Genomic DNA, 12964 nt, shown 5'->3' with positions numbered 1-12964 from the left:
AGCCAGCCTCCACCACTTTCACCGGAAGCCCATTCCATACAGCCACCACCCTCTGAGTAAAGAAGTTCCCCCTCATGTTACCCCTAAACCTTTGTCCCTCAATTCTGAAGCTATGTCCCCTTGTTGGAATCTTCCCCACTCTCAAAGGGAAAAGCCTACCCACGTCAACTCTGTCCATCCCTCTCAAAATTTTAAAAACCTCTATCAAGTCCCCCCTCAACCTTCTACGCTCCAAAGAATAAAGACCCAACCTGTTCAACCTCTCTCTGTAGCCTAAGTGCTGAAACCCAGGCAACATTCTAGTAAATCTCCTCTGTACCCTCTCCATTTTGTCGACATCCTTCCTATAATTTGGCGACCAGAACTGCACACCATACTCCAGATTCGGCCTCACCAATGCCCTGTACAATTTTAACATTACATCCCAACTTCTATACTCGATGCTCTGATTTATAAAGGCAAGCATACCAAACGCCTTCTTCACCACCCTATCCACATGAGATTCCACCTTCAGGGAACAATGCACAGTTATTCCCAGATCCCTCTGTTCCACTGCATTCCTCAATTCCCTACCATTTACCCTGTACGTCCTATTTTGATTTGTCCTACCAAAATGCAGCACCTCACACTTATCAGCATTAAACTCCATCTGCCATCTTTCAGCCCACCCTTCCAAAAGGCCCAAGTCTCTCTGTAGACTTTGAAAATCTACCTCACTATCAACTACTCCACCTATCTTAGTATCATCTGCATATTTACTAATCCAATTTGCCACACCATCATCCAGATCATTAATGTAAATGACAAACAACAGTGGACCCAACACAGATCCCTGGGGTACTCCACTAGACACTGGCCTCCAACCTGACATACAATTGTCAACCGTTACCCTCTGGTATCTCCCATTCAGCCATTGTTGAATCCATCTTGCAACCTCACTATTAATACCCAACGATTTAACCTTCTTAATCAACCTTCCATGTGGAACCTTGTCAAATGCCTTACTGAAGTCCATATAGACAACATCCACTGCCTTGCCCTTATCAATTTCCCTGGTAACCTCTTCAAAAAATTCAAGAAGATTAGTCAAACATGACCTTCCAGGCACAAATCCATGTTGACTGTTTCTAATCAGGCCTTGATTATCCAAATAATTATATATATTGTCCCTAAGTATCTTTTCCATTAATTTTCCCACCACAGACGTCAAACTAATAGGTCTATAATTGCTAGGTTTACTTTTAGAACCTTTTTTAAACAAGGGCACAACATGCGCAATGCGCCAATCTTCCGGCACCATCCCCGTTTCTAATGACGTTTGAAATATTTCCGTCATAGCCCCTGCTATTTCTGCACTAACTTCCCTCAATGTCCTAGGGAATATCCTATCAGGACCTGGAGACTTATCCACTTTTATATTTTTCAAAAGTGTCCGTACCTCCTCTTCTTTAATCCTCCTAATTTCCATCACTACTCTACTTGTTTCGCTTACCTCACATAATTCAATATCCTTCTCGGTAAATACCGAAGAAAAGAAATTGTTTAATATCTCCCCCATTTCTTTCGGCTCAGCACATAGCTGACCACTCTGACTCTCTAATGGACCAATTTTATCCCTCACTATCCTTTTGCTATTGACATATCTGTAGAACCCCTTGGGGTTTACTTTTACATTACTTGCCAAAGCAGCCTCATATCTTTTTTTCGCTTTTCTAATTTCCTTCTTAAGATTCCTTTTACATTCTTTATATTCCTCAAGAACCTCATTTACTCCCTGCCGCTTGTATTTATTGTATATCTCCCTCTTTTTCCGAACCAAGTGTCCAATTTCCCTGGAAAACCACGGCTCTTTCAAATTATTATTCTTTCCTTTCCACCCAACAGGGACATAAAGACTCTGTACTCTCAAAATTTCACCTTTAAATATCTTCCATTTCTCTATTATATCCTTTTCATAAAACAAAAATTTCCATTTCACTCCTTTTAAATCCTTTCTCATCTCCTCAAAATTAGCCTTTCTCCAATCCAAAATCTCAACCCTTGGTCCAGATTTGACCTTCTCCATAATGATATTAAAACTAATGGCATTGTGATCACTAGACCCAAAGTGCTCCTCAACACATACCGCCGTCACCTGACCCGTCTCATTTCCCAACAGGAGGTCCAACACTGCCCCTTCTCTGGTAGGCACCTCTACGTATTGCTGCAAAAAACTATCCTGCACACATTTTACAAACTCCAAACCATCCAGCCCTTTAACAGAATGCGATTCCCAGTCTATATACGGAAAATTGAAATCACCCACAATCACCACTCTGTGCTTACTACTAATATCTGCTATCTCCTTACATATTTGCTCTTCCAATTCTCGTTCCCTATTTGGCGGTCTATAATACACCCCTATAAGTGTTGCTAAACCTTTCTCATTTCTGAGTTCCACCCAAACAGCCTCCCTAATCGAGCCTTCTAGTCTGTCCTGCCAAAGCACTGCTGTGATATCCTCCCTGACAAGCAATGCAACACCCCCACCTCTTGCTCCTCCGATTCTATCACATCTGAAACAATGAAATCCTGGAATATTTAATTGCCAATCGCAACCCTCCTGCAACCATGTTTCACTGATCGCCACAACATCATACTTCCAGTTGTCAATCCAGGCTCTAAGCTCATCCACCTTTCTTACAATGCTCCTAGCATTAAAATATACACATTTAAGGGACCCATCATTTCTTATTCTCAGTTTATTTCTTTTCCCTTCTTTCTCTCCTACATATTGGGTCTGAGTGTTTCCCTTTTCTGCCTCCTGCCTCACACACTGCCTGTTAGCTATCTGTGTTTGAGTCCCTCCCCCCAACCGTACTAGTTTAAAGTCTCCGCAATTATTTTAGCAAATCTCCCCGCCAGCATATTGGTTCCCCTCAGGTTCAGATGCAACCCGTCCTTTTTGTACAGGTCATACTTCCCCCAGAAGAGGTCCCAATGATCCAGAAACTTGAAACCCTGCTCCCTGCACCAGTTCCTCAGCCACTTATTTATCCTCCACCTCACTCCATTCCTGTTCTCACTATCGCGTGGCACAGGCAGTAAGCCTGAGATTATTGCTTTGGAAGTCCTTTTTTTTAACTCTCTTCCTAGCCCCCTAAATTCTCCTTTCAGGACCTCTTCCCTTATCCTACCTATATTGTTGGTACCTATATGTACCACGACCTCTGGCTCCTCTCCCTCCCCTTTCAGGATATCCTGGACACGCTCAGACACATCCCGGACACCGGCACCAGGGAGGCAAACCACCATCCGGGTCTCCCGACTGCGTCCACAGAAACGCCTATCTGACCCCCTCACTAAAGAGTCCCCTATTACTATCGCTCTCCTCTTCCTTTCCCTACCCTTCTGAGAAACAGGGCCGGACTCCTTGCCAGAGGCCCGGGCACCGTCGCTGCCCCCAGGTAGGCTGTCCCCCCCAACAGTACTTAAACAGGAGTACTTATTTCCAAGGGGTACAGCCACCGGGGTACTCCCTAGTCCCTGCCTCTGCTCCTTGCCCCCCCTAACAGTGACCCACTTGTCTACCTCCCGTGGTCTAGGAGTGACCACCTCTCTGTAACTCCTATCTATAACCTCCTCACTCTCCCTGACCAGACGGAGGTCATCAATCTGCCGCTCCAGGTTCCTAATACGGTCCCTTAGGAGCCCCATCTCGTCGCACCTGGCGCAGATGTGGATGTCTGGAAGACTATCAGACTCCCAGATTCCCCACATCCGACACCCAGAACAAAAAACTGCCCTGGCACTCATACTCTCCAAACAAAGCCCCGCGCTCGGTTACTAAACCTACCGCCCGGCCGCTACTCCAACCGCTCCAACCGCCCACCCAAAAGAACTGAGTGATCTCCTGGGAGAGGCGAAAAACCGGATAAAAAACCCAGGCCAATTTGGGAAAAAATCCGGGAAATTCCTCTCCGACCCCAAGCTAGGCGATCGAAACTTGTCCGGGAGATCACACAGGTCTTACTCCTTACTATCCCCACACAATCCCCACACACTACTTCCCAAGCAACACTGCTTGCTGCTGCTTGCTGCTGCTGCTACTGTTGCTGATTGCTGCTGCTACTGCTGCTGATTGCTGCTGCTACTGCTAATCTTATAAATATACCAAGAAGTGAAACCTTCAGTCCACAGTTGCACTATGAATTCCAACAAGGGTCATACATTTCAACCCCCTTCCTTCCCAAAACTTTGCTTCATGATGTGTGTCACTGTGCCATCAGGGGGATCAAGGTATGGTTCAGTGTGTCTAACCTATGACCTAAAAACAAATTCAGAGCATGAAATGGTTTTTGTCATTACATGACCCCTATTCTAACTTTCACCCACTTGAGCACTTCTCTTGTTCCTCATTGCCACCCTGTAAATTGATACCACTGTCCTCGTACATATCCCTCGGGTACATTATTGGTTTGCTCCTCTTGTACTGCTTTTTGTTCTCTCTGGATAGCATCTAGTTTTACTCTGCTTCTTGGCTTTACCTTTTCCCATCCTGTACCTGTTACCGTTGGCTGTATGACTGCATTCACTGCTGTGCCTTTGTCCACACTACTACAGGGTGTGGTGACTTGTTACTCAACCTCCAAATATTTTCTGGACTATAGACCGTTTTCTAACTTGGTAAATGTGCTGCCCTAGAGATACTAAGGATGTTAAATGGTTCACATTTCCCCAAGTGCGCACATCTGAAGGATTTCTGTGAAATGTATTTTTCTTTGAGATTCTACCAATTTGAGATTCTTCCTCAGGATAAGGAAATTAACATCATTCACATCAATTACTACCTTCAAATAGATTACTGCCTCAGCATCAAATAATCCTATACAGCTCCTGGTATTGAAATTATATTTCTTAACAGAAGTATAGAAATTTTAATTTTATCTCGAGCATCCTGTTGTGGACGAATTCTGTACACCTCGTTGTCCACCTATCTCTCCCAGCTCAGTTATTGTTGTACCTCACATTCATAGTGCCAAACATGTGGAGATTCAGTACGGTATCACTGTCTCCTTTTCCTCCATGTTTTTCCTTTCCTCCTAAAACAAGTTGAGAAATGTGAGTGCCCGTCCTGTCATGTTCCTTGGAGTCCAACCCCATCCATTGAACCATTGTTTCCCGAAGGTTTAATTGGCAAAACCTGTTCTGGATGAAATCAAATCGCATTGGTATTATTTAACATTTTAGAGTAATTTAGCAGAAATATAATGATGGAATGGCTCGTGACTAGAAATGTAACGTTTTGTGCTCTGTTACTGTGACGTTGCTCACTGCAGAAGTAGATTACTTACCCATTCTAAACTGGCTTGCATCATTCTTCCATGTTTTGTGGCACATGAAATAATAAGCAGCAATTCTAGAAATGCTTTGTCTGTTTAGAAAATGGACGATAGATGCACGGAAAAAGAAAGATTAGTTTCTCAAAGCTATTTATTTTCATGAAAAGACCACCATTATTGGGTTTCTCTATTTAACGTTGCATTGAAATAGATTTTGTTGGTTTCAGCGCCGAGTTTCCTTTTGACTTGTTACAAGTTCTTGCGATTGTCAGCATGAAGCCCAGTAAATGTGATCCCTGCAGCCTGCTCTTAAAGAGGCACCCACAAGCAGTACTCTTCCAGCTACAGGACAATGTCACTGCAGAATGGATCTGCAGTAAAAAGGGGTGTGTTCCTTCTATGAGTGAGTGTAACCTGGGCATGTTGCTGAACAGCATGTTCTCTACGCAAGAGTGAAGGCAGTTGGAATTGGATGGGAAGTGGAATGGAGACTGACCAGGTCTGTCAACTAAGGCTCCCATATTGACATGAATGCAGTCTCTGAATGCAGCACTTGGGGAAGATTGCAATGCAGGCTAATCCCATTACATATATTCTGTAGTCACCAGCAACATGGAGTTGGGCTGACCTTCCTCAGGCAAGCTGCAAGAAATCAGAGGCTAGGAAGAGTACCTATGAACTTGATCTCCATAGGCAAAGAAGCCAGGACATATGTAATATATTTGAGATCAGGAGACACTGTGAAAGAGTAAAACTGCAGGTTGAGAGTTGACCCACTAAATAGCATGGTTTCAGAGGAAAATGATTAGTAAAACCTGTATTTTGCTTAAATTCTTTTTATTACTACTTTTAATATAATTTCAGGTCATTTTATGAATGAAAAGAAATTCAAAAATAAATGTAATTTCTGATGAAAAATTGATAGATGTATTTCTCATGTAGTATTACTGCACCCAGAAGTGTGTGGAGAAAAGTTCTATGATGTTCACCATATGTTTCCTCCAGCCTGCAACAGATATACAGCTCTGCTTTGTCTGTCTTGACATTTTAGTTAAAGCTTATTCTCATTCTTTTAATTTTATTTATTTAACAATTTTTGTTTAAACTGAAACTAAATTGTTGGCCCATCGTGAACAAAAGTAAAGGTTTTTCGATATTTCTGAAGTCTAATTAAGTTCACGCATGAGCCACGACTGAAGAAGCTTTAATCTCCTAAAACAATGCTTTTGGATTTTATTTGTTTTAGATAACAGGAATTGATGTCCAAAATGCCTAAGATTTTGGTCCCATTATTATCGATTCTCAATATATTGTACATGGAACAGTATAGCACAGGAACAGGCCCTCTGGCCCATAATGTCTATGCTGAACATGATGCCAAATCCAACTAATCTCATCTGCTTCACAGAAGCATCAGCGAGTGCACTTTCACAGTGAGCAACGTGAAGAAGTAGGGTAGATGACTAAAAGCTTAAAAGGGGTAAAGGGTCAGTCAGGCTTGGAGAGGAAATTGCAGAGCTTAAGATTTTGACACAAATACCATTGCAGAATAATTACATTTAAAGCTGATCAGAAAGTCCATATTAGAGTTGGTACGGATATAATGGTTATAGAGTTGAAAGATATTGGTGATCTATAAATTGGAGGAATATATCGAGGGAAGTGTCTGAAATCAAGAGAGAATTTTAAAGATCAAGGCATCGATTGATTGATTGCTTGAAAGATACAGCGCCGAATCAGGCCCTTCAGCCCACTGAGTCCATGCTGATCATCGATCATCCATTCACACTAGTTCTATGTTATCCCACTTTTGAATCCAGTACCTGCACACTAAAGGCAGTTAACCTATAAACCTGTACATCTTTGGAATCCGGGAGGAAACCAGAGCACCCGGAGAAAACCCATGTGTCACAGAGAGAATGTACAAACTCCGTACAGACAGCACCCGTAATCAGCATCGAACCCACGTCTCAGGCGCTGTAAGGCAGCAACTCCACTGCTGCGCCACTGTGTCGCCCATTGTCAAGTTCACACAAAATAGACCATGGGAGGCTGGCCACTGGAATAGTCTAAAGTAATAAAGTTCCAACACCATATGAGGCAATGTAGAAGTGGAGTTCCGTCATGTTACTAACGTGAGGATTGTTATCTTGAAAATTATGCAGATAAATGGCACAACATTTATTTAGAGGTCAGTTGTAGTACCAAACACAAACAGTCAGATTCAGATTTAGGCTTTGACTTTTTAACGAGAGGATTGAAGTATGTAACTGGGACCTAGGATATTGCCTCTGGTTTTCTCAGTGTTTTGACTGGAGTAAATATTTGATGCCATTTGAGCAGTTTGACACTTTGAAGAGAGAGAAGGAATTGAGAGAGATAATGGTAAAATAGTCTTGGATATTGTTGGCATGCTTGTGGAAACTGGCGTTATGTCTGGATGCTGGTGAATACCGAATAGATGGTGGTGGCACAGAGGTGCAGCTGATAGAGTTGCTGCCTCACAACGCCAGAGACCTGCACGATCTTATGGGTTTCTACTGCGTGCTTTGGTTTCCTCCCATATCCCCAAAACATGCAGGTTAATAGGCCACTGTGAATTGCCCCGAGTGTGCAGGGAGTGGATGCGAAAGTGGGGATAACATAGAACTTGTGTGAATGGGTGATCAGCATGGACTTGATGTGCCAAAGGGACTGTTCTCTACTGTATCTTTAAACTAAACGAAAATATACAGGAAGAACTGTGTCAAGTGTAGTCCCCACCCAGCTGAAGGAAGTGTTTAAGGAAAGTGGTTCTCTCAACCCTCTCAATAGCTGCAGACGAGTATAGATGGAATAATCTACCTTCAACACAATAACTTTGAAAGAGTACTTTGATATTCTGGCATGGCTGGAAATCTGATTGGAAAGACTCCAATGAGTAGATTGAAGAAAGGTTAGCATAAAATTACCAGCAACACACATTCAAAGAGCTGAGAGCTACAGTAATAAAGATTAGCGATGCGCTGATTTGCAAGGACAGCACTTTGAAAAGACTGGCAATAATGGCAGAGGAAAATGTCACAATGACCAACAGTTCTGAGCAATTTTGGCCAACGTTTAACTTGGTTTTGCCATTGTCAATTTCACACAAGATTTTTTTTTAAAGGCTTCTATCAAAGAAGAATGCAGCATTTTATTAAATCCATCTGCACATAAAAGAATTTGAATGTGGTGCCGACCTACATTCTACATAAACATGTGTGATTGTGTAAATATCTGCAAATTAGTTATTTAATTTAATGGGTATGAGAGTTAATAAGCACTTTGGCTCCTATCATTTGCATCTCCAGTTATTTGTCATCCCACAGTTTACAAGGTGGTAGATTTTATCTGGAGCCTTCAAAGTTGAGAACTATTTAGAGTTGCAATTAACTATCACAGTTTATAAGGAGCAAAGACTTGTCAACATGTTAACCTCATAACTAGCCATAAATTGCAAACTGATTTTGGATAAACTTCACTTGTAAAATGTATTTCAAATGTTTGAAAAAAGTGTTGCAGTTAACATTCATAGTTTATAAGGAGCAAAGAATAGTCAACATGGAAACCTCACAAGTTTAGCCATATATTTCAAACTGATTTCAGTTAAATTTCATTGGTAAAGTATATTTCAATTGTCTGAATTTAAAAAAAATTTAATGTGTTAAAAGTATCTGACAGAGAGAGATAATAAGAAACCTACTAATCAGAAAACTATCCTTTAATAGTTTGGAGAGCTAGCTAAACTAAGGGTTTTGGTTTGTCGGGTCACTCCATAATGCACCTCGGGGCTTTGGTTAAGTTAAGTTTGGGAGAGCAGTGATTATGTGTTGTGGGTTCTGCCAAAGAGAAAAGGGATGTGAAGTTATTTAGAACATAGAACAGTACAGCACAAGAACAGGCCCTTTGGCCCACAATATCTGTGCCAAACATGATGCCAAAACCATCTCTTTTCTACCTGCGTATAGTCTATATCCCTCCAATCCCAGCATATCCGTGCCTATTCAAAATTCTCCTAAACGCGACTTCCTGACCAATAGACCCCAATCAGTGAGGATAGGGGACAGATCATCCTCTACGATAATCCTCAACACAGGGACTCCGCAATATACGTTCAACAGCCCCTTCTTTACTCCTTGTACACCCACAACTGTAGACCCATGTACAAATCTAATACAATTTTCAAATTTGCAGACGACACCACCATTGTGGGCCAGATATCAAATAAGATGAGACAGAGTAGAGGAAGGAGATCGAGAACATGGTGTCAAGACAACAACCTTTCTCTCAATGTCAGCAAGACAAAGGAGATAGTGATCGATAATGGTGGTGCTGGATTAAAGGGCCGAATGGCCTACTCCTGCACCTATTGTTTATTGACTTCAGGAAGTGAAGCAGTACACATACCCCAGTTTGCATTGACGGTGCTAAAGTAGAGATTCCTAGGAGTCAATACCACCAACAACTTTTCCTGGACCACCTATATTGAAGAAAGCACACCAACGCCTCTACTTCCTTAGGAAGGTTTAGGAATTTTGGCATGTCCCCTACAACTCTCACTAACTTCTACAAATGCACCATAGAAAGCATTTTATCAGGATGCATCATTGCTTGGTTTGGGAACAGCTCCATCCAAGACCGCAAGAAATTACAGCGAATTGTGGACGCAGCCAAGACCATCACACAGACCAACCTCCTTTCTATTGACTCCATTTATACTTCGGCAAGGCCAACAGCATAATCAAGGACAAGTCACACTCTGGCCATTCCCTCTTCTCCCCTCTCCCATCAGGCAAAAGGTATAGCAGTGTGAACACGCACATCACCAGATTCAAGGACAGTTTCTTTCCAGCTGTTATCAGGCAACTGAATCATCCTACCACAGCAGTGCTGAACTACCCTCTACCTCTTTGGTGACCCTCGGACTGTCCTTGATCAGACTTTGCTGGCTTTACCTTACACTAAACGTTATTCCCTTATCATTTATCTCTTCACTGTAAATGGCTCGAACGTAATCATGTATTGTCTTTCTGCTGACTGGATAGCACGCAACAAAAACGTTTCACTGTACCTCGGAACACGTGTCAATAATAAACTATACTAAACAACCACCAACCCCTGCAGTGTGTTGCAGGTACTCGCCACCCTCTATATATTTTTTTTAAAGTTGGTTCGCACAGCTCCTTTAAACTTAATCCCTTTTTTAGTTACTTAAAGACAAGATGATATTTGTTCCCTATATTGGAACATTTTGACTACCTACAAACTTGTAACTTAAAGCACTTCTCCTTTCAGGTATCATAAGGGCTGCGAGTAATGCAGAGGAATATCTTGACGATGAGGACTCTGATTAAAACACATCCAAAGTTGGAGCATCAAACGTATCAATATTCCATTGGTTTGTATGTTGAGTATGTTTTGCTTGCAGTTTTATGATGACTATGGAGGACCAAAGTTCATGAATTTCAGGATAGAACTACATGATTATCATGGAATGATCACACGTTTGTGTTGCTCATCAGATTTCCATTTAGACAACCATTGTGATTTTTCTCAATGCTCACTAACTTCCCCTATCCCTACACCCCCAACCAAAGAGAAATGAGTTTGTATTGCAAGTTTTTTTTTTATTGGAAGAATTGGATTGAGAGCAATTGAATTCATTTTAAACATGTAACATATGGATTTAAAGCAAACTTTTAAAACAAAATTGACATACTGAATTCATTTTATTGGTGAATGCTTTTAAAAATAATATATGCAACCTGACAATCAAATAAATTTGTTTAAAACCCAGTTACTGTACTTTTTTCTTTGCAAGTTTCAATGCAGGTTTATGTACATATTTAATGCATTATGCTATAAAATTGTTCTCTGTCTAATCAGCACAAGGCACAAACCATAACAGTTATTTTCACCTACATAACCCGTAATGCTCTAACCCTAGCTGCAAAAAAATTGGATATGACTATTCTTTGTAAAACAACAAAAGCAGTTTAATGGATACTTTAAAGTATCATGGGATAACATTGGAATTAAATTTTCATACGCAACCCACTTCCAACAGCTGCCATAATTCTGCTCTGTTTGGAAATGTTACAGCAGTATTCTATATATCCTGAAAAGAATTGCCTTGCAACTACAAGTATGTTCTTAATGTATGAAATAAATATTTGTGGGGCTTCTTAATTTACTACTGATAGCCATATAAAGCTGATGCAAACAAAATGTTTTTATGCTACTGTGCTTTCTGAAAGTGGTGGACTGGCTGCTCAAATGATTTAGTGAAGAGTATTATAGCATATTTCATGCTCTTTGTACTTCCACCAAGTATTTTAATTCTGAAAAAATCTCATTGGGAATAAGTTAAAAAAATTAACTTTATGTGGCTTTTTTTTTGGTTTTCACAAGTCAGCTTTAACATTATATTGCTATTTTTTCCATAGTCATTATTAAAAAGATATAAATGTGTAAATATTTTTGAATACCCACATTTGGACTTGTAAAAATTAGTTGAAATATAAAATGAGCCATTACATTTGCCTATGGTTGGAATACTTTACTTTTACCTCATGATCATGTTCAATTTACATTATTGAAAAATTGTACTAAGGCTATATGTTTATTCTCCTCGTGCCTTGCTTTGGAACAAGGAGAAGCCCCAGTGGTAGATAAAATATAATTAGATGGTTTTGCCCAATTTCCAATCTGTTGAGTATGCAGGCACTTGCTAGAATTGGAACGTGAACAATGACACCACATGATTAGACCAATACTCTGACAGATTATATACTTGGCCTCGTTCAATAAAATAAATTTAAGAACTGGAATAATGGAAATATCTCCGATATCTCGATAAATAGAACTATACATCTGCCTTACACTGAAGTGTCCTGCCTATTAGTATCACTCAGATCTGTGTGTATCTTATAATTTGGTCATCACTGCGCATTTGTTACTTTTTACCTCTTTTAATTAGTTTCATCTGTTATGTGAGTTGGAATCATAAATGTAGAAACTTAAAGAATTACAAATCTGATCTCTGACAAAAGTTCAATTTACAAAGATGGCTTATTGACATGTGATTCAGTGTATTTCTAATTATTACACTTGGATCCAGTGAAAATTGTGCATTGTAACATTAAATATTAGATGTCAACATACCCTTTCTATAAATCTAAGATTTTGAGCCCTAAATGATCTTTGCCGATATTGAATTTCTGGTCAATGATCTGTTGCGTAAAAACTTTAAAGTGCAATTTTGAATATTTTGCAACATAATTTAAGAATTGTGATGTCAGTTCCTCATTCTTTTGCTCCGTATTTGGAATAAATTTTGAAGAAAATAACATTGGAGTTTTATTTATAACACAAAGTACAGCTGAACATGAAATGTTTCTTTCCTTTAGATCACTACATCCATCAATGACATTTAGAAATTATTTCAGCTTTGTAAAGAACTTAAGATATGTAAGCAGGATTAGGCATGTTTCCTGCTCTGCCATTACGTGAGATCATGACTAATCTTTTACCTCAGTGCACTTTGCCCCTTTCCATGAATTCCCTTAATATGTAAAAATCTGTGGATCCCAATTTTCAACATGTTTGACAACAAAACCTCC

The 12964-nt window shown here is 40.3% G+C and overlaps 1 protein-coding gene across 1 annotated transcript in view; it reads left to right on the top strand.

The window, feature by feature from the left end:
- Positions 1 to 12659, top strand: part of ostf1 (osteoclast stimulating factor 1) — a 74751-nt gene extending 62092 nt beyond the window's left edge. The window contains exon 10 of the mRNA XM_078396993.1: positions 10638 to 12659. Within this exon, the coding sequence (XP_078253119.1) occupies positions 10638 to 10696 (59 nt within the window). The 3' untranslated portion in view covers positions 10697 to 12659. The remainder of the gene's footprint in view (positions 1 to 10637) is intronic.
- Positions 12660 to 12964: the final 305 nt, after the last annotated feature.

The sequence above is a fragment of the Rhinoraja longicauda genome, chromosome 3 (assembly GCF_053455715.1).
Source record: "Rhinoraja longicauda isolate Sanriku21f chromosome 3, sRhiLon1.1, whole genome shotgun sequence".
NCBI classification, from domain to species: Eukaryota; Metazoa; Chordata; class Chondrichthyes; order Rajiformes; family Arhynchobatidae; genus Rhinoraja; species Rhinoraja longicauda.
This window is presented reverse-complemented; position numbering and strand designations above follow the sequence as displayed.